Raw genomic sequence first — 22942 nt, 5'->3', positions numbered from 1 at the left:
CCCCTTCTTTTCCCCCATCAGAATCAGAACCTTGGGCTGGAGGGACCAGACTATCCCATGTGGCAGTTCTGATGTCCTCATTGGCTTCAGGGTGCTTGACTTCAAGATCAAGCAAGGCCTGGAAGGGCCTGGGCCAGAGCTTTCCTACAGCTCTCAGGCCCCCAAACACGTGTTCCAGCCTTAAGATGTGGTAAATCCCTGCATGTGTTTTGAGTGTTTTTTGGCTTCCTCTCAGTTCAAGGCTATTGCTTTGTGTGGTATTCAGGGAGTACAGAGGGCTGGGGGTGCCCAGGTGATTCTGGGTCGGCTGCAGTGGGAGTATCTATATTGGAGACGGGGAATGCTGCATACTAGCTCTGTCCACAGTAGTGGGCTGCCCAGGTGACAGTGCTGTGCTCTTCTCTTTAGGGTAACCGAACTTTCTGCTCTGCTGACCCAGTCTCAGAAGCAAAATGAAGATTATGAAAAGATGGTTAAGGCTCTGAGAGAGACAATGGAGATCCTGGTACATGATCTGTTGTTCTGGAAAGGAGTTGGGAATGGGTTTGTAGGTTCCTTATATTTTATGGACAGGTAGTGCAGGCTACCAATTAACATGCTTCTCTGAAATTTCCTAAAGTTAAGAAATAAATTTTGGCTGAATCTGAAAATTAATTAACTCATTCATTTACTCACTGAGCAAAAGTTATGAACACTCTATTATCCCTTTTGTTTTCCTGAGGAGGTGGTAATACCATATCATGCAGTGAATCCTTGTCAGAAAGAGGTGGCACACATATTAAGAGGCACTTTGGCAAACTAGGGAATCACTGGGAAGGGGAATGTGTGGTCAGTTTCAAAATCTTGTTGTATGGGGGAAAAATGAGGAGTATAGCAATGTTTAGCCTAGAGAAGAAAGGGCTTGAGATGGTCATGGAGGCTGCCTTCACATATCAAAGGACTGAGAGTGGAGAAAAGAGAGATGACAGGTTTAATGTTTTCCAAGTGCACAAAACCAACATCAGTGGCTGGAAGTTACAAAGTAGTAGATACTGGTTAATAGCTAGAGCTGTTCAGTCACAGTCTGTCCTGTAAAGGAGTGAAGTTTGTATCACTGGCTTAACATCTGCTAAGGATCTTGTCAAAGGTATTCTCTAAGATTGGACTTAGAAACCTCTGGCTTGTTTACAAGTTTACTTTCATCTCTAAGAATTTTTAGATCTCTGATTTTAAGCAGATCCTGCACCCCTACCCACACTCACACTCCTAATCTTATCCAAGCTGGGATCAGCTGGAAACCAGACTTGTTTATGCCTTTTGATTTCTTTTGGTCAGAATTCAAATGTCCGCAGGGCCTAGATAATGTAAATGAGTGAAGAGGATCTGTTTTTTAGTACTGTCATATTTAGTTTACAATAATACAGGGGACTCAGTATTAAGGCAACAATCAACAATGGTAGGTTATAGGAAGCTGAAAAATACATGACTCATCTAATGAAGGCATCCACTGTTCAACTTCAGTAAATTGTTGACATGTAGGAATGGGGGCTGGGTATGGTCCATTTGTTCAGGTTTTTATGCAAATATCTCTCAATTTGTGAACGTTGGTTCAAATTTTGTACAGGCTAAACAAAACATAGTCGCAGGTCACACTGAACCTTTGGACTTCCCTATGTCTTCAAGCCTTCGCTAACCCAAACATGATGGGAAGAAAGAGAGAAAATCTTGAGTCTTCAAAATTATTTCTAGCTTTGGATTGGAGGTTTCTCTGGTTTAATCTTAGGTCTCCCTCATCCAATAATAACACACATTTATTGAGCTTTGTACCAGGCACTGTAATTGAGTAATTTATAAGTATTTTTCTTTTCATTTAAACCTCAAAACAAACGTGAATTAAGTTGCTGCTAATTATTCCTATTTTAAAGAGAAGAATAATGAAGCTCAAAGAAGCAGTAGCCTAAGGTTATCAAGCTAGTATGGTTGAATAAGAACTTGAATCTAAGCAGTCTAATTTGGAGCTCTTAATAAATTACTCTGAACTCATAATCACTCTGTCACATTGTTTTCAAACTCCTTGAGGACAGCATTAACATTTACTTGTGGTCAGGGAAGAAGTGGGGTTGACTGCAATAGACAGATTGAAACTCTGATTGATTTAGGGCCTGGAATGATAAATTCTCTTTTGAGAATTTGGCTGATGGGCTCTGTTTTGTCCCTGTTCAGGAGACAAATCATGCAGAATTAATGGAACACGAGGCATCTCTTAGTAGGAATGCCCAAGAGGAGAAGTTGTCTTTACAGCAGGTGATCAAGGATATAACCCAGGTACTGGTAAGCCTTGTGTTCATGATAACCAAGGTATGCTTTATTCCTCTCCTTAGGCCTCCCTGTCCTCACAAACATGCTGAGATTGCCACTCTCTGCAGGTTTTGGGCTTAGAGCATATTGGGGGGGGGGGGGGGGGACACTTTTCTGCAAGTATTTAAAGACAGGAACCCTAAAGGTTAACTAAGCATTCATGTCTTGAATTGTCTGATGGGACAGGCCCTTTTCCATTGCCAGCTGTATTTCTCAGGCCAGAGACTGGATTCTGGTCTTCATTATCTCAATAGCTTCTTCTTTCATTTCCTCATTAATTATTATGACAGGGAATACTCTAGCTTTGTTAGTCCTAGGTTTGGGGGACCACCTTGGAGAGTTGAAAGATCTAGCCCTTTTGGCTCTCAGGTGCTCCTCCTACCCCCAGGGAGAGGAGCTGAGAAAGAAAACATCAAGTTTGTCCAGGCTATGTAAATCCTCTGGACTGCAGATCTTGATCAGTAAGGTGGTAACCCCACTGTGTTGGGTTTCAGGCCATGGTGGAAGAAGGGGACAATATAGCCCAAGGCCCTGGTCCTGAGAACTCCTTGGAGTTGGATTCTGGTGGCTTCACCTCCCAGTTGGATTCCCAGGGCCCAGACAAGGCTCTTACTCTGGTGCGTTCAGTGATGACTCAGAGGCGTCAGGCTGTGCAGGTGAGAACCGTCAGTATTCTCCACAGCCACAGGAGTGGGTGTCTAAACTAATGTGTACACTCCCCTACCCCCACCCCGGCCTTGCCTGGATTGCCCCTTTCACTTTGTTGGCCAGTCATGAGGTGACCATTAGAATCTCCAAAGTGTCCATTAGAATCTCTCTGTGTCCACCCAGTTGTACCTGTGGATAACAGGCACATTCTCCATGCCATTGGCACACTTCCAGAGCACTGTGCAAAGACTGGCAAACAGAGCCTTGGGAGAGTGTGGGTGAGTGCTCCCCAACTCTGGATTCCAGCCACACTCCCCCCCCTGTGCACTGTATACCTATGCTATTCCAGGGCTCACAGACTTTAGCTTCCAAGCCACAAAACATCCGAAAATCATGAACTCTAAGACTCTAGGAGGCCTAACACAGACACTCAGTAAACTCGGATCCTCTGTTTTCTCAATTAGTCACATCTCCATTCTCAGCTTACCCTTCTGCACCAGCTCCCAGCCCCCTTAATCAGCCCTACTTTGGGGTTTCTTCCCCTGGACCTCTTGCCCATCATCTCATTCCTATTGCTCTCCCACCACAGGACCTAAGACAGCAGCTTTCAGGCTGTCAAGAGGCTATGAGCTTCTTGCAGCAGCAGCATGATCAGTGGGAGGAAGAAGGTGAGGCCTTGAGACAGCGGCTGCAGAAGCTCACTGGGGAGCGGGACACACTGGTAGGGCAGGCAGTGGACCTCCAGGGAGAGGTGAACTCTCTCAGCAGGTGAGCAGGCAGGTTGTTCATCTCACCATCTCCCCTGGTCTCAGTCCTCATCTGGCAATTTATCCACTTCTGTCATGGTTTTGGTTGACTGACCCTCTTTCTCTGAGATCCAGCGTTGCTCAAGATTCCCTTGCTTTGTGTTGTGCTTATTCCTTCCCACTTCCCAATCACCTTTGTGATTATAAAATAGGTTTCCTCTGCTCAAAAGGGAAGAGGAAATGTTTAAAGGAAACAAGCACCTCTCCCCTTTGACCTTGTGATGTCTGCTTACAGGAAGGATTTTAGATTGCAAAGTCTCTGCTTATCTCTGGTTTCCTTCTTCCAGGGAGCGAGAGCTCCTGGAGAAGGCCAGGGAAGATCTGCAGCAGCAACTGGAGGTACTGGAGCAAGAGGCATGGCGACTGCGAAGGGCAAACATGGAACTTCAGTTACAGGGGGATTCTGCTCAGGGGGAGAAGGAGGAGCAACAGGAGGAACTGTACCTGGCTGTCCGGGAAAGGGAACGTCTGTAAGTATGACTAGAATCCTCCCTACTGGGCCCTGGTCTTCCCTTCAGTTCCCTACCCTCACCATTCCCACCAATTCCCCACTTTTGTAAAATGAAATAAATTGAAGCCTGGCATACAGTGGGTTCAAATTAGCTTACAGTTCCTTTCTTTGCAGAAAGATAAATACAGAAAGTTCATCCAAGCTTTGAGAGCACCCATAATGGATGAGGCACTTTGGGGGATACAGAAAGTAATAAGACATAGGCACCGCTCTCAAGACAAGTGAAAAACTGGGGTATGAGGTTAGATGAAATATGAGCAAAATAGAGCATCAAGCTAGGTCCTTTGGGAGATAGCAGTAACAGGTAATATTGAGGAATGGGGAAAGCTCCTTGAAGGAAGGGGTAGTCTTTGAGCTGGGCCTTGACATATTTTGATTGTTAGAGAGTGGAGAAGGTCAAAACAGAGATTAACAAAGAAAAGTTCAGAAAAGACTGCACCTAGCATACTCAGAGAAGGCTGGGCTGGCTCCAGGGTAGGACTAGTACTGGAAAGAAGTGGAAAATGAGCTAGGAAAAAAAGGGAAATCCAGAGTAAAGGGACCTTGATTTTGGATTATTTTCTGAGCCAATTTGTAAATTGCCTATAAATTTCATCTAATGTCATAGAAAGAGTAAGGGTTTTAGACCCAGGCAAAAGCTGGGTTTAAGTTACAGCTCTGTCACTTGAAAAATTACTTTATTTGTTAAATAGGGATGATAATACTTACCTGGAAGGGTTTTGGGGAATGTTAGAACAGTGTTTGAAAATGCCAGCGTAGAACCTGGCATATGTCAGGTCTTCAATAACTGGTAGCAGTGACTATATCTTCTTTATCTTGGATATATTCCCCTCTTTTTCTCTCCCTCAGTTCCTTGTACCTAGTAGGCATGGTAATGAAATTTTGAAGCACTGCCATGAGGGTCCTGATTTGTACTAGGAATGATCTCCTGTGTACCAAGGGGAAAGTCAGATAGTCCACAGAGATAATTATATGTTTTTAAATTTATTTTTTTTGGATCAGTGATACAGTCATATGACTCAAAAACAAGACTGTGTAAAAAAATACACACAAAGAAGTCTCACACACACCCCTAGCCCCTCTATCCCATTTCTCCCTATAGGTAACCATTTAAATTAATTTCTTATTTCTCTTTCCAGTGCTGCTTTATGCAAATACAAACACATATGGTTATTCCCCCCAATTTCTTAAATAAAATGTAACAAATTATAAATACTAGTCAGCACCTTGCTTTTTTCACTTGCATCTTGGAGATCTTTCCTTGCCAGTTTTTAGAGAACTTTTTCATTCTTTTGCATAGCAGATATAATGTATATTCCTCTTACCTTTTGGGGTGTGGCCACTCCCTAAGACTACCTCTAGACCCCTTTCCTTCCCATGTTAGTCAGGAGACGCTGGTGGGCCTGGAAGCCAAACAGGCGGAGTCACTCAGTGAACTGATCACCCTTCGGGAAACCCTGGAGTCAAGTCGCCTGGAAGGGGAGTTACTGAGGCAAGAGCAAACAGAAATGACTGCAGCGCTGGCTAGGGTGCGTAGGCCTCCTCCTCTCACTTGCTGGGTGCATGGCTTATGTTCTAGTTTGCTAGCTGCCGGAATGCAATATACCAGAAACGGAATGGCTTTTAAAAAGGGTAATTTAATAAGTTGCTAGTGTACAGCTCTAAGGCCGAGAAAATGTCCCCATTAAAACAAGTCTATGGAAATGTCCAATCAAAGGCATCCCTCCAGGGAAAGATACCTTGATTCTAGAAGGCTGATGAAGTTCAGGATTTCTCTCTCAAGTGAGAAAGCACATGGCAAAAACAGTCAGGGCTTCTCTCTCAGCTGCAAGGACACATGTTGAACACGGCATCATCTGTTAACTTTCTCTCCTGGCTTCCGATTTCCTGAAGCTCCCCGGGAGGCATTTTCCTTCTTCATCTCCAGAGGTCGTTGGCTGGTGGACTCTCTGCTTCATGGTGCTGCAGCATTCTCTGCTCTCTCTGAATCTCTCATTCTCCAAAACATTTCCTCTTTTATAGGATTCCAATAAACCAATCAAGACCCACCCAGATGGGTGGAGACATGTCATTACCTGATCCAGTTTAATAGCCACTCTTGACTAAATCACATCATCCAGGGAGATCATATAATTACAGTTTCAAACATACAGTATTGAATAGGGACTACTCCACCTTTTTGAAATGGAATTTTGATCAAAACATGGCTTTTCTAGGGGGCATACTTCCTTTCAAACTAGCACAGCTTAGAAGATGTGTTTTTAGATAAAGGATATGTAGCCTGCCTCATACTTCATCTTTCAAACTATGACCCTTCATATTTCTTGCTTCATATACTGATCTCTGCTTTTGGATTCTCTCCCTTACAACATACTCTTTTTATTGAAATTAGAATGCACTTTCTAAAGCAAAAATCTGGTTATGTCAGTCTCTTTCTTGAAAGTCTTCAATGACTTCCCAACTCCTTGGTGCCCCATTCAAAGTCCTTTGCCATCTGGCCCAATGTGTTTCTAGTCTCCTTTTTTACCCCAAATCTTTCACCCTAATTCCTCATAAGCCTTTACTCCTGTCACAGCACTAATTGTATCCTCTCCTTATACCATGTTTTTTAATGACTCTATTATTTTGCATATACTCTTCCCTATATGTTGACTACCTTTCCTCCCTCTTCAACTGTCAAACTCTTCCTCAGCTCTCAATACCCAACTTAACTCTCAAATCCTCAACCAAGCATTTTTGACTCCCCCAAACTGAATTAATGCCTTCTTTTTGTTCCAAGCTCACTTTATGCTTTCAGTTTCTATAGTTTCTGTGCCTCAATACTGTGAGCACCTGTCTTACTCATAAATAAATCAATGAATGACCAAATGGGGAAATTTGCTTAGACTGTAACAGAGCAAATGAAGTATTAATTGATCTTTGTACAGAGAAAGCAGCAGGAGTTGGATATGTGAGCTGTTTACTGTTGCAAGAAAGCTGAAAATAGGAAACTCTTTAACCCTCTTTGTTTTTAGGCAGAGCAGTCAATTGCAGAGCTATCAGGTTCTGAGAACAGTTTGAAGACAGAGGTAGCCGATCTTCGGGCTGCAGCTGTCAAGCTCAGTGCCTTAAATGAGGCTTTGGCCTTAGATAAAGTTGGGCTGAACCAGCAACTTCTCCAGGTGAGCCACTATTTCTCTCACCCTTGAGTTGGTACTGGGCCCTGATTGAGGGAAGCCAATGTCAGCTGAAGCGGGTGTTTATGACAGGGAAGAATTCTTAAATGGATTAGCCCAAGACATATCGGCTCTCAAATGAAGTCCTGAAATGAGGAAAAGGAAAATTTATAATGCATAGTTGGGCTTAGTTATTAAAAATAATTCTGTTTTCAACCCCAAAACGAACTGTCTTTGGACTTTAGGGTAAATTACCAAGGCAAGGAAGCAGCCAATGTCCTCTGGTTTAAAAATTTTAGATTTTTAATTCTGTTGCACAAGATTATAGCTATTACCAGGAAAGGATCTGCCAAAGACCCTACGTGATAGAGAATCTCCTCTTTATAAATTACAAATTTAATATGTTTCCTCACTCCTCCCATTCCTTTGAACCCCAGAACTGTTCTATGTTCCATTATTCTTAATTCTTTGAGAGCAAAATTTTGCCTTTTTTTTTCTTTCCTAGCATACAATCCATTTATTACCTGGAATATACACACTAGAACAAATGAATGGATTTTCTGCCTCTCTTATTATGCACTCCTATGTTCATCTTTAAAGAATAAATTCAAATCTCACCTGTATTTCAGCACCTGATTCTTAAGTTGTAGCTATTTGTCTTCTGTACCCTGTATCCCCTTCCCTTTTTGACCAGTAGTTAGAGCAGGAGAACCAGACTGTGTGCAGTAGAATGGAGGCAGCAGAGCAAGCAAGAAACAATTTGCAGATGGACCTGGAAGAGGCAGAGAGAAGCAGGGAAGCCCTGTGGGAAAAGAAAACTCACTTCGAAGTGCAGCTGCAAAAAGCAGAGGAGACTGGGACTGAGCTACAGGCACATCTCAGGGGCGTCCAAGAAGAGAAGGAAGAAATTCAAGAGAAACTGAGTGAGGTGAGAAGACTGACTAAATATCATCATCTTAGAGTATAATACATTCTCATTGTAAAAAATTAAAACACTTTAGAAATGATTCAGAAACTGGAAGTCTTGCTTAATAGAAATAACCAGTAGCACTAGTTTGGGGCATATCTTCTTCTTTTTTTTTTTTTGAGAATAAATGTATACAGAGTCTCATTATTTGTGGTAGTTATGGTCTATAAAGTTGCCATGAACATTAAATTAGTCAATAGTGAGACATTCATTGCTCCCAGGTGGAATGGTTCCTGTGAGCCTGGTCATATTTTTGTCAACCAATCCATATATAATCTTGTTTTACGTGTGTTTCTGCTTAGAGACACTTTATTTAATATATATAGTTGATTCATTTAACACTGAACTCATGGCCAATAGCACTGTAACTCATGCCTGAATGAAGCTTGTCTAACACTTGTATTTTCTCTGCAAGTCACATCATGGCTTTCTTGTACTTAGAAACACTAGGCATCCCTTCAGCACTAGACCTGGGGGCCATTTTAAACAGCACATTAACAGCAAAAAGCACAAAAATGTGAAAAACATGGCATTAAGCATACTTTGAAAAGGACTTTTTTTTTTTTTTTTTTTGAGTATGAGAATGGAAACAAGAAGGCAGGAAGGCAGATTGTCTGTTTGGTCAGCCTCAGCTGGGAATGTGCGTTCTGAGTGATTTAAATTGTTCACCACTTTGCACATATTCATGTGCATTGGGAAACACTGTGAGTATTGATTTTGGGAGTTACAAATAAATTTTAGCCAGTAGGTGAATTCGTGAATATGGAATTCATGAATAATGAGGATTGACAGTGTATATATATTAACTGTGATTATTGCGGAAACGGATTTCCAGATTCGTTCTTATTGTACTCCTTCCTTCTCCTAAGCATGTCCCTGAACTCTCTTCCCCATATTAACTCTCAAAAAGAAAACCCATAATTGACAGTGACAGTACATATACAGGATATTGCAGCTTGAACTTTTGTGGCTCCTCTTCTCACCAATTCTGTAACGTCACTTGACTCTCTCTTCTACTTTCCACTCCCACTTGCCCCTCCTTAAGTCAGGCCCTCTTCATCTTCCACCTTAATTCTTGTAACTGCTTCTTCACTGGTCTCCCTACTTCCAACCTCCTCCCCTCCAATCTCTGTCTTTTGTTTAATTATAGAAATACAGACAAATATATTTAAATAAAAATCTAAAGTAAAAGCAGAAATGCCTCTTCTAGATTGTACCTGTGTCTTTATGCTGGTTTTGGATTGTATTATGGTTATGTAGGATGTTACTATTGGGGGAACTGAGTGAAGAATACATAGGACATTTTTGTAATCTTTTTGCAGTGCCTTGTGAGTCTCTAACTACTTCAAAATAAAAAGTTAAAGAAATGCCTTTTAACTCAACCCAGCTAATCTTACTTCTCATCCCAAACATAACTACTCATGGTTTGTTGTGTATCCTGTTAGATATTTTCCTGTTTGCATACTAATTTACACATTTATATGCATGTGTGATCTTTGTGTACAAATATGTACATTTATATATGTATGTATTGTTTTTCCATTAAAAATCCTGCTAGAATTTTTCTTGAGAGTACATTGAATGTATAGATGAATTTAGGGGAGAATTCACATATTACAATGTTGAGTTTACTTGTATAGTCTTTTTGCCTTTCAGTAAAGTTTTAGTTTTCCTTATATAGGTTTTTCTTGTACAATTCTTGTTTACTTTATTCCTAGTTAATTTATACCTCTTGTTAGTAAATTCTATTATATTTTCTAATTGTTTATTGTTGGTATATAAGAAAGGTATTGATTTTATATTATTTTTTCAATTTGTTTACTTAAATTTTAGAGGTAGACAAACATATTGTGTAAAAATAGTGGGAGAATTATTTCTTCCCATATAGTAGATGCTACTAGTATGATCTGTTTGAAACATAATTATTTAAAAATTTACCTAATTCTGTTGAGTATATAGTTTGATAACTTTTGACAAACGTAAGCACCTGCTTAACCAATACCCAATCAAGATTTAGAACATTTCTATCACCCCAGAAAGTTCCACTGGGCTCCTTTCTAGTCAATCCCCACAGTCTTCCTTACCCTGAGGCAACCTTTGTTCTAAATGAAATACAAATTTGATCATGTTCTTTCCTTACTTAAAAGTCTTCTGTGGTTCCTTATTGCTTTCAGGAATAAGCTGTTTCCATAGCAAGACATTTTCGGATCTGGCCTTTGCTATCTCTTCAGACTTTGAAATGGACCTTTCAGACCCTCCGGTTTTATTCAGTTATTTGCCATCTAAAGCAGATCATACTGTCTTTTGACTCTAGGCCTTTCCATTCCCTAGAATGCCCCCTCCCTTTCTTTACTTGGTCAACCTCCAGACATCTTTTGGATTTAGTTCAGGAACTGAATTCTTTACCAATATCTCACTCTCCTTACTCCCTACTTCACACCCCCTTTTTAGTTAAGGGCCTACCTTTGTATGCTTTGATAGTTTATATCAACCATCATACCCTTCAAACTATGTTGTAATTATCTGTTTATATGTCTTCACCATTAGACTAAAGCTTCTTAAAGGATCAGGGAAGTAGATAAGTACTACTTGGTATTGAGTGGCCAGTGCTCAGGGCTCACTGGTCCCAGCCCAGGATCTCTGAAAAACCAATGACCCTAACCTGACAGTAGCAGCCCTGGGGGGGATCCTGCTTCTGCTTCCCATCTCACCAATTTCTTCCTCTCAGGTGCTTCACCAGCAAGAGGCAGCCACAGTTCAGCTGGAGCAGCTCCACCAGGAGGTAAAGCGACAGGAGGAAGTGCTTACCAGGACAGTCCAGGAGAAGGAGGCCCTAGTACGAGAGAGGGCGGCTCTAGAGGTGCGGCTGCAAGCTGTGGAGCGAGACCGGCAGGGCCTCTCTGAACAACTTCTGGGGCTCAGGTAGGGCCTAGTCCCAGTTCAGCCAAGGACAGAGGGAGCTTTGCAAGGCAAGAGGTAGCCAAGCTAAGCTCCCTGCCCTAAGTATATGGGTTCTAAAAGAGTTATGTTTGTAGTTGCCCCCTCTATTTCCCCAAGTAGCCAGTACTTAGAACCCAACTTCTCTTAAGGAAGAGTAAGGAGCTTGAAGGGTAAGAACTCTTCTTGATTTCTGAACATCACAGCTCAGCTAAGGAGCTACTGGAGAGCAGCCTATTTGAGGTTCAACAACAAAATTCTCTGTTAGAGGTCACCAAGGGGCAGCTGGAGGTCCAGATTCAGACTGTCACTCAAGCCAAAGAAGTAATCCAAGGTGAGAACCCAACTGGGATGGGGCACACGCCATTCCATGGGAATGTTGAAAGCCAGGAAAGCAGTGGGAGACTGAGGTCCTTCTGCAGCCAGGCCTAGGACCTCTAAGATAGGAGATACTCATGAGGTGGTAGGGGAAAGAGAATGTTATTACATGACAGGAGAGGGGCAGACGATCAGAGACCTGATCCTGTCCCTGGCATCTTAGGGGAGGTAAGGTGCCTGAAGTTGGAACTGGACTCTGAACGGAGCCAGGCAGAGCAGGAGCGGGATGCAGCATCCAGACAGCTGGCTCAGGCTGAGCAAGAGGGCCAGAATGCCCTGCAGCAGCAGAAGGTGGCTCATGAAGAGGAACTGTCCCAGCTCCAGGAGAAGTGGGTAAGTGGTGGATGTGGCTGGGGAATGGGAGAGGCAGACACGGCCCCCTCTGAGTGAGTACTCCAGACCTCGATATTGTTGCTTTTAAGAGTGAAACCTGAACAACTGGTCACCAAGGTGTAAAATCCAGCTTCTATCTATGAAATGAGTTGATACATGAAAAATACTAAGAACAGTTCCTGGCATATAGTAAGCGCTGTATTTGTATTAGCTGTTATTGTTGTTGTTCTGGTACACAGAATTAAAAGCAGACCTTGGGATTTGGGATTGTTAAACTGACCTCCAGGATGTAAAGAGAGCAGGGAAATTCCTTGGACGCATTCTTGCCCAATTCAGAACTGTGTTTCTCTTGTCTTTTAATTATGTAACTTAGTCCATTTGCTTTTTTTGTGATTATAGATGCATTTGGATTTATTTCTACAATCTTTTTTTATTAATTTTTAAATTTTTTTAACATAACAAACACAAACGTTCTTACCATACGATCATTCCATTCTATATATATAATCAGATAATCAGTAATTCACAATATCATCACATAGTTGTATATTCATCATCATGATCATTTCTTAGAACATTTGTATCAATTCAGAAAAAGGAATAAAAAGAAAACAGAAAAAATTCATACATACCATACCCCTTACCCCTCCCTTTCATTGATCACCAACATTTCAATCTGCTAAATTTATTTTAACATTTGTTCCCCCAATTATTTATTTATTTATTTTTGTTTTGTTTTGTTGGTTTTTTTTAATGGGAATTTATTAAGTTACAGTTTTGCAGTTTTAAGGCCATAAAAATGTCCATACTATGGCATCCAGATAAAGATACGACTTAAGATGTTTCTCACATCGGAAGGCACATGGCTGGCATCTGCTGGCCGTTGTTCCTGGTTCTGTCATTTCTAGCTTCTGATGCCAGATATTTCCTCTGTAAGCATCTGTGGGCCTTCACTTAGCTCCCCTGAGACACACCTCTGGGTTTGGCTTACTCTGTATTATTTATTTATTTATTTTTGCATCTTTTTTTTTTTTTTTTTTTTTTTTAAAGGAAGGAAAGACAGAGAAGGAAGGAAGGATGGAAGGAAGGAAGGGAGGAAGAAAGGGAAACATTTTCTTGTTTTATTATATTTTGTTTGTTTGTTTGTTTTTTACATGGGCTGGGGCCGGGAATCGAACCGGGGTCCTCCGGCACGGCAGGCAAGCACTCTTGCCCGCTGAGCCACCGCGGCCCGCCGCATCTTTTTTTTTTAATTAAAAAAAAAATTTTTTAAATACCCAAAAGCATCAAATGCAAACATTCTTAACTTTTGATCATTCTGTTCTACATATATATAATCAGTACTTCACAATATCATCACATAGTTGCATATTCATCATCATGATCATTTCTTGGAACATTTGCATCTATTCAGAAAAAGAAATAAGAAAACAGAAAAAATTCATACATACCATACCCCTTACCCCTCCCTTTCATTATTTCTACAATCTTAAATGCTATTTTTCCTGGGAGAGGGGAGGAGATCACCTTTCTAAACTTCTTTTAGAGGATTAAGTTTAAGAATTAAGGTTATGATTAAGCTGTGTTATTTCTCACCTTTTTCACTCTACTAGTTTGGACGCTATATACTCTAGCGTTTTATTCTTTTAGTGATTACCCTTAATATTTTTAAATACATACTTGAAGTCTTAAGTTTTCAGTATTTTTACTGTTTTCCTGGATGACACAATGTCCTCAGAACATTCACTCCCTTCCAACCTATGTGCTATGTTGTTCGATGTTACAGTTCTAACTAGTTTTTTATTATTTAAAAAAAGTATTTTTATGTACTTTTTTTATTATTTAAGAGCAGTTGTAGATTTACCGAAAAATCATGCAGCTAGTGCAGAGTTCCCATATAATCGATCCCCTGCCCCCCCGTTTTCCCTATTAACATTTTGAACTAATATGTACCTTTGTTACAATTTTTGAAATAATATTATTATAATTATACCATCAACTATAGTCCATAGTTTACATTAAGGTTCACTCTATGTATTATAGTTCTGTGAGTTTTATTTTGATTTTTATTCAGGTCTAACTAGTTTTTTAATGCCACAGATTATTTTTATTATAATTTTATGCAATAAATTTTTTTTTAGATACACTAGCAAACTTACAAATTGTTTTGCTCACCATTCCTTCTTGCATATCAGAGCTTCTGTTTGGAATTATTTTCCTTCTGCCTGAAATGCGAGTCTGTTATACAGAAATACTCTCTATATTTCTTTGTCTCAAAATGTTTGAATTTTATTTTTATTCTTGATAGATAGTTTCATTGAGTATAACATTCTAGGATAACAGTTATTTTTTTTCAGTATTTTGATGATTCCATTGTTGTTATTGAGAAATTAGCTTTTAGCTTAACCATTCTGTAGCTTCTAGTGTTGAGGTGTGTATTTCTTTTATTTATTCTGTTAGGATTTATTGGACTTCCTGAATGTGGCATTTCATGATGTAACATCAATTCTGGAAAATTCTTATTATTATCTCTTCAAATATCCTCTCTTTCTAGACTCTGATTAGTGCCAGACCTTCTTATTCTATCCTCCATGTATCTTAACCCTCTCTTACGTTGCCCATGTTTATTTTTCTCTCCCTGCACTGCATTCTGGATGATTTCTTCAACTCTCTCTTCTATTCATCAATTTTCTTTTTCAGCTGTGTCTAATCTTCTTCTTAGTCTATTCACCAAGTTTTAAATTTCACTTATTACATTTTTATTTCTAGATGTTCTGTTATTCATTTTTTCAAATATTAGTCATTTTTTAGTCTCTTTTTCCTAATTTATATATTCAGTCTCCTATTTTATTTCTTCAAACCCATGAAACATTTCATCTGTCTAATAATTCTAATAACTAAAATTTTGGAGGGTTTGATTCTGTCATGTTTTTTCCATTGGCTCTTGTTCATGGCCTTGTTTCCCTATGTGTTTTGTGATTCTTGACTCTGAGTTTATGTTCTTTGGAAATTTTGCTTTTGAAAATCCTTTTAGTCCTTAGGCAAAGAAGTTTTTCTCTAGAAGACTTGCATTTGTTCTGTCAGGAAACTGGAGGATTGGCATTCCAGGACCACTTTAAAATAAAATTTCCATTTAAAATGTTTTCATTTTGATTTTGGCTCCTGTGGAATTTTCATTATTTTCCTGCTGGGTCAGTGATACATTAGAATATATGTTTAATATTTTATCTAGCTTTTTTTTTTTTTTTGGCATTTTGCCACTTAAAATTCAGGGTATTTTGTTTGTCATATTGTTAGAAATGGAAGTTGACTTGTGCTTTATGGGCTTTTGTGATTTGATCCTTACAAGGCAGACTTGTAAGGTAACCAGAAGTTTACTTGTTTTTACAATTATGTGACTAGAATATGGTAGGTGCTTGAAAATGAACAGTGTCCTGAAGGCAGTTCCCAGGCAAGAATCAGGCATACCACCCACTGAGATGCTGTAAAACTCTGGATAATGAGCTGCCAACCAACAGAGCCCTGGTTTCCCTGGAAGGACTGACCTTGAGGGCTTTACCTGGGTCATGGGAAGGTCTCTTCCTTCTTATCCTTTCCTCCCATTCAGATGATCCCCATGATGTCTGATTGTTTGTTTATGATCTCCCTACTGATTGAATAGATTGATTGCTTTCTTAAATTCTCAATAGTCTGTTAATTTCAACAGTGACTGCCTTCTCCTGGAATCCAGCAATTAGAAAATCTCTTAGAGATCATATTTTCCATTCTCCCAGCTTGAGCCTGTGTCCCCTTAATAACAGTGATAGTGGACACTTAACCAAGCACTTCACATGTGTCAACCACCATGCCAAGTGCTTTATTCACGTTATTTCAGCTAGCCTGCATAACCCCCTGATGAGGAAACTAAGGAAAAAAAAGTCACTCAGGGTTACATGGCTAATAAGTGGTAGAGCAGAAATTACAAGTCCAAATGCTTAACCATTTAACCATTCCAAATGATTGCCTGGCTTCTGTTTCATTCCGTCAATTGTTGCTCATTTATTTTAGGTAGACCCAGTTATTAGAGCAAAGTTTTACCCAAAACAAGTCAGACTTAGGTTTGCTTGAAATACCTTACCAATATGGTGACTTTCCTGCAGATATGTAACAGTATATTCATGAGCCTGTACAAAGGTAGCACTTTGAACTAAGCCAAATATTATGGTCAGGCCAGCAACACTGAACTGTTACTTCCTGGATATCACAGAAACAGCTCTTCAGGTGCCCAAAGCATACTTCCAATTCATAATGAGCAAATAGGCCAGTTTTGGGTTTTTTTTTTACACCTGCTACTATTAAGACTCATCTTTTCCATATTCTTACAGTTGGTTTTTAAAATCAGAATGCAAAATTTGATGTTTGTAATTATTATATAATTGTGGCATTATAGGTTGCTATTCTTAGGCATCTTAACAGTCCAGTAGCTGGAATGTGCTTATTCAGGATTCATCCCAGCAGTGTTGATAATTTACTGTGTGCCAGGCTTCATGCTGGATGTTGAGGCTACATGAAGTGCCAGGCATGGTTCTTCTTATGGAATTTGAAGTCTTGAGGGGAAGATAGATATAAACAAGTTAATGTGTAAATGGAATAAATGATTACAAATTATGAAAGTTCTATGAAGAAAAAGAACTTTGTGCCTTATTTAGATTGCCTGGTCTGGGAAGGCCTCTCTCTCTGAGAAAGTGACAGCTAAGCTGAAGTGAGGAGTGATGGGGTAGGGGCAGGGAAGAGTGTTCCAGGGAGAAGAAAAGCATGAAGAAAGACTTTAAGGTTTGAAAGTGTTTAGTATGCTCAAGGAACTGAAAGGCGGCCATTATATCCAGTGTAGTAAGCATGGGAAAGTAGCACAGATGTTTAGAAATTAACTGAGGTTACACTAGTAGTGGTAGATAAAAGAGTATAACCCAGACAGCTTGCCTCCAGAACCTAAGCTCTTAACTGCTATCCTCAGAGCCTCTAATAGAGGAATCTGGACTGGTTTTGGTCACTGATGAACCTCTGGTTGAACCAGGGTCCCTTGCTTATTGTTCTTGAATCATGCAGGGGTTATCCTAGCTGGGCTAGGCAATCCTGAGCAGAAGAAATGGGCAGCTGACGGCCAGAATTTGCTACCTCAGTTCATTGTTACCACTTTAAAGCATGATGTGGTTGCCTTAAAATAACAGATTGTGTAATTTATATTAAGACCAATGGCTTTTTAGAAGGAAAACACTTTTACATGTATTATACCATTGATTTTTTTTTTTATAAATCTTGAGTCAAAGAAGTTTGGTGAGATAAGTAAGACAGGGATTGTCTTAAAGTGAGGCTCTTCACTTTACAGATGAGTAAACAGACTTAGAGAGGTACCAGGGTCACACAGCTGGTGAGCAGTAGAGTTACTTCTTATTCCAATCCAGGGCTCCTTCTGCCTCCTCTCCTCACCCATCTGGTTCTAGCAGTGTTTCCTTCATGTGGCCAGGAGAAAGAATGCTTCCGACACCAGCAGGAGCTGGATAAGGCTCTGAAAAGCTTAGAGGAGAAGAAAATGGAGCTGGAAACGAGGCTGAGTGAGCAACTGGCAGAAAATGAGGCCATCCGGGCACAGAGGGATGAAGAACGGGCGCAGGCTCAGAGCACCCTATGCCAGGTGGGAAGCTAAGAGCATTGGAGCTGCACATGTAATCTGTGAATCTCCTACCTTTGACAACTTCCTTTTCTCCCAAGAGTGGTACATCAGAGGGGCTTCTAGAGTGAGGTGCAGCCCCCACTTTGCTATCAGTGAGCCCGGTGATAAGCGCCTTTAACTGCAGGGCCGCAGTATGCCAGACTTCCTGGGGGAGGGCTAACATTTACCACATCCTGTCAGCTTGCAAACCAGTGGCAGTCTTTGTACTTCCTGCTTCTGAAACTGTGGGTTCAGACCTTCCTTTGCCCTCAGCCCCAACCTCCTTTGCCAGACAAGCCCTAGAGCACCTAGGATGTGCTTGCGGCCTAGTGAGTGAACATGGTAACTCCTTACTCATAAGCCCTTGCCCTTCCTGTCTCACTCCAGATGCAGCTCGAAACGGAGAAGGAGAGAGTATCCCTCCTGGGGACACTGCTGCAGACCCAGAAGGAGCTGGCAGATGCCAGCCAACAACTGGAGCGGCTGAGGCAGGACATGAAGATTCAGAAGTTAAAGGAGCAGGTATGGAGGATGGTCCTGGGCAGGGAAGAAAAAACATTCATTTATTCCTTCAACAATGAATAGTTATTTGGCACTAATTATGCACCAGGCCTCATGCTCAGTGTTCACACATGATAAATACTTAAAGGTCTGGCCCAGCAGTGAACATGACAGACAGACTGTCCCTACCCTCAAGGAACTTACATTCTAGTGGCAGAGACAGATAAAAAACAAGCAGACACAAAATAAAGGAGATAATTATAGACTATAATAAGTGCTATAAAGGAAAAATAAGATAGTGTGATGTAATTGAGAATCCTTCAAAGGAGACCACGTTGGACAGGTGGTCAGGTGGCCTCGCCGAGAAAGTGACATTTGAGCTGAGATTTCAAGGTTAAAAAGAAGCCAGTTGACTTTCGGAGAAGATGGCGGCTTAGTAAGACGCGCGGGTCTTAGTTCCTCCTCCAGAAAAGCAACTAAAGAAACAGAAACAATACAAAACAGCTCCCGGAGTCACGACAGAGACCAAAAAAGACAGCGTACCCCATTCTGGAACGGCTGAACGGGTAGGGAGAATCCACTGCTGTGAGATACCCGAGGGGCGCGCGTTTTCCCGGCTGGGGTGGCTGGCGTCTGGGGTCCCCTCCACGCACGTGGCTCCCCGGTCTGACTGGGAACATTGGATAGCGGGGCCCTCCCGTCACGCTTGGCGTCTCAGGCCAGCTGGGCAATTTGGACCGGCACTCCCCCAAGCCACGGCCAGCGACCCCCGCCTCCACGCGCGGTTTCCCGGGCCGACTGCCCCGCAGACAAACGACCGCCACGAGCGCCACCTACTGGGCAGGAAAAGAAAAACAGAGCCCAGAGATTCCACAGAAAAACCTTTCAACCAGCTGGGTCCCACACCCAGGGAGATCTGATCAAATGCCCAGACACCAGCAGAAAATAATGGATGACGCTCGGAAAATTGAAGATATGGCCCAATCAAAGGAACAAACCAATAGTTCAAATGAGATACAGGAGCTGAGACAACTAATGCTGAATATACGAACAGAAATGGAAAAACTCTTCAAAAACCAAATCAATAAATTGAGGGAGGACATGAAGAAGATATGGGCTGAACAAAAAGAAGAAATAGAAAATCTGAAAAAACAAATCACAGAACTTGTGGGAGTGAAGGACAAAGAAGAAAAAATGGAAAAAACAATGGATACCTACAATGGTAGATCTAAAGAGACAGAAGCTACAATTAGTGAACTGGAGGATGGAACAACTGAATTCCAAAAAGAAACAGAAACTATAGGGAAAAGAATGGAAAAACTTGAGCAGGGAATCAGGGAACTGAATGACAATATGAAGCGCACAAATATACGTGTTGTGGGTGTCCCAGAAGGAGAAGAGAAGGGAAAAGGAGGAGAAAAACTAATGGAAGAAATTATCACTGAAAATTTCCCAACTCTTATGAAAGACCTAAATATACAGATCCAAGAAGTGCAGCGCACCCCAAAGAGAATAGACCCAAATAGGCGTTCTCCAAGACATTTACTAGTTAGAATGTCAGAGGTCAAAGAGAAAGAGAGGATCTTGAAAGCAGCAAGAGAAAAACAATCTGTCACATACAAGGGAAACCCAATAAGACTATGTGTAGATTTCTCAGCAGAAACCATGGAAGCTAGAAGACAGTGGGATGATATATTTAAATCACTAAAAGAGAAAAACTGCCAACCAAGACTCCTATATCCAGCAAAATTGTCCTTCAAAAATGAAGGAGAAATTAAAACATTTATAGACAAAAAGTCACTGAGAGAATTTGTGACCAAGAGACCAGCTCTGCAAGAAATACTAAAGGGAGCACTAGAGTCAGACACGAAAAGACAGAAGAGAGAGGTATGGAGTAAAGTGTAGGAAGAAGGAAAATCAGGTATGATATATATAATACAAAAGCCAAAATGGTAGAGGAAAATATTATCCAAACAGTAATAACACTAAAAGTTAATGGACTGAATTTCCCAATCAAAAGACATAGAATGGCAGAATGGATTCAGCTTTAAGACAAGATAAACTTATGAACCATGTAATAACATGGATGGACCTAGAGAATATTATGCTGAGTGAATCCAGCCAAAAACTAAAGGACAAATACTGTATGGTCCCACTGATGTGAACGGACATTCGAGAATAAACTTGAAATATGTCATTGGTAACAGAGTTCAGCAGGAGTTAGAAACAGGGTAAGACAATGGGTAATTGAAGCTGAAGGGATACAGACTGTGCAACAGGACTAGATACAAAAACTCAAAAATGGACAGCACAATAATACCTAATTGTAAAGTAATCATGTTAAAACACTGAATGAAGCTGCATCTGAGCTATAGGTTTTTGTTTTGTTTTGTTTTGTTTTGTTTTGATTTTACTATTATTACTTTTATTTTTTTCTCTATATTAACATTCTATATCTTTTTCGGTTATGTTGCTAGTTCTTCTAAACCAATGCAAATGTACTAAGAAATGATGATCATGCATCTATGTGATGATGTTAAGAATTAATGATTGCATGTGTAGAATGGTATGATCTCTAAATGTTGGGTTAATTTCTTTTTTTCCGTTAATTAAAAAAAAAAAAAAAAAAAGAGAAGGGATAATTGGAGATGAAGGGATACAGACTGTACAATGGGACTGGATATAAAAACTCAGAAATGGACAGCACAATACTACCCAATTGTAATGCAATTATATTAAAACACTGAATGAAGCTGCATGTGAGGTATAGGTTTTTTGTTTTTGTTTTTGTTTTTTTTTCTTTCTATTATTGTTTTAATTCTTATTCTGTTGTCTTTTTATTTCTTTTTCTAAATTGATGCAAATGTACTAAGAAATGATGAATATGCAACTATATGATGTTATTAAGAATTACTGATTGTACATGTAGATTGGAATGATTTCTAATTGTTTTGTTAATTCTTTTTTTAATTAATAAAAAAAATAATAAAAAAAAAAAAAAAAAAAAAAAGAAGCCAGTTCTCAGCAGGCAAGAATACTTGCCTGCCATGCCAGAGGAGCCGGGTTCAATTTCCGGTGCCTGCCCATGTAAGAAAAAAAAAAAAAAGAAGCCAGTTGATAGATGGAAATACTAGTGGTCAATGAGAGGGAGGGGTAAGGGGCATGGTGTGTGTGAGTTTTTTCTTTTTTCTTTTTATTTCTTTTTCTGGAGTCATACAAATGTTCTAAAAAATGATTGTGGTGATGAATATACAACTATGTGATGATGTTGTGAGCCATTAATTGTACCCTGTGTATGGAATATTTATATGTTAAGAATATATGTGCTTGTACGTTGTTGTATCAAAAAATTAATTAAAATAATAATAATAACAAAAAATAAAAAAAGAAGCCAGTTGGGTGGTGCATCAGTGTCTCAGTGGCAGAATTCTCACCTGCCATGCCAGAGAGACCTGGGTTTGATTCCTGGAGCCTGTCCATGCCAAAAAGCAAACAAACAAACAAACAAAATGAAGCCAGTCACATGCCATAGCATGGATGTGTCTTGAAAACATTAAGCTGAGTGAAAGAAGCCAGTCACAAAAGATCACACCTTGTATAATTCCATTTATATGAAATATCCCAAATAGGCAAATCCATAGAGACAGAAAGCAGATTGGTTGTTACCTCACGCTGGGAGTGATGGGAGTAGGGGGGAAGTGGGGTGTGAGGTTCTTTTTAGGGTGCTGAAAATATTCTAAAATTGATTGTGGTGATGGTTACACAACTTTGTAAATAAATAAAAACCTGTTGAATTGTATACTTTAAATGGGTAAGTTGTATGATATATGAATTATTATCTCAATAAAGCTGTTAAAAAGAAAAGCCATCCATATGAATAACATTTTAGGCAGAGAAAGTAGCTGTCTCAAGGGCAGATAGGAAAGGCCTTGGGGAGTTCAAGGACAGAAAGGAGACCAGTGTGCCTGGAGCATAATACCCTTAAGGGGAGAGTGGGGACATCAGCAGGAGCCCTCTGTCAGCCAGGTTGGAGCTTAAATTTTGTTCACATGGGTAGGACATAATTGAGTCCTACCTGAGTGGAGAATAATGTGTGTGTGTGCGTGTGCGTGCGTGCGTGCGCGCGCGTGTGCATGCTTATAAGGAGTGATAGCATCAAATGGAAGTATGGGTGTGGTAGTTAGTCAGTTGTCAACTTGGCCAGGTGAAGGTACCTAGTTCTGTTGCTGTGGACATAAGCCAGTGGTATGTGAACCTCGTCTGTTGCTGATTACATCTGCAATTGGCTAGGAGGTGTGCCTGCTGCAATGAATGATGTTTGACTTAATTGGCTGGTGCTTAAATGAGAGAGCGCAACGTAGCACAGCCCAAGCAGTTTAGCATACCTCATCTCAGCACTCGCAGCTCAGCCCACGCCTTCGGAGATTTAGAAAGAAATCACCCCGGGGAAAGTTGTTGGAACCCAGAGGCCTGGAGAGGCCAGCAGAGAATACCCTGTGCCTTCCCACATAAAAAAGAACCTCATTTGAAAGTTAGCTACCTTTCCTTTTGGAGAACTAACGAAATAAATCCCCTTTTCTTAAAAGCCAATCCATCTCTGGTGTGTTGCATTCCAGCAGCTAGCAAACTGGAACAGTGGGTACAGTGGGAGGCTGTTGTGATGGTGTGGATCAGAGTCTA

General features: G+C 40.5%; 1 protein-coding gene across 11 annotated transcripts in view; it reads left to right on the top strand.

The window, feature by feature from the left end:
- CEP250 (centrosomal protein 250) overlaps positions 1-22942 on the top strand; it is a 59770-nt gene that overhangs the window by 15264 nt on the left and 21564 nt on the right. For 6 of the 11 annotated variants that reach the window (XM_077170371.1, XM_077170349.1, XM_077170326.1 and 3 more), the window contains 13 exons: positions 409-505; positions 2203-2310; positions 2832-2993; positions 3575-3753; positions 4079-4261; positions 5687-5831; positions 7317-7463; positions 8155-8385; positions 11153-11346; positions 11568-11695; positions 11903-12072; positions 17576-17743; positions 18149-18283. In XM_077170371.1, the coding sequence (XP_077026486.1) occupies positions 409-505; positions 2203-2310; positions 2832-2993; positions 3575-3753; positions 4079-4261; positions 5687-5831; positions 7317-7463; positions 8155-8385; positions 11153-11346; positions 11568-11695; positions 11903-12072; positions 17576-17743; positions 18149-18283 (2047 nt within the window). The other 5 variants (XM_077170363.1, XM_077170356.1, XM_077170390.1 and 2 more) reach the window with 5 other exon arrangements.

Source organism: Tamandua tetradactyla, chromosome 1 (assembly GCF_023851605.1).
Source record: "Tamandua tetradactyla isolate mTamTet1 chromosome 1, mTamTet1.pri, whole genome shotgun sequence".
Classification (NCBI taxonomy): Eukaryota; Metazoa; Chordata; class Mammalia; order Pilosa; family Myrmecophagidae; genus Tamandua; species Tamandua tetradactyla.
This window is presented reverse-complemented; position numbering and strand designations above follow the sequence as displayed.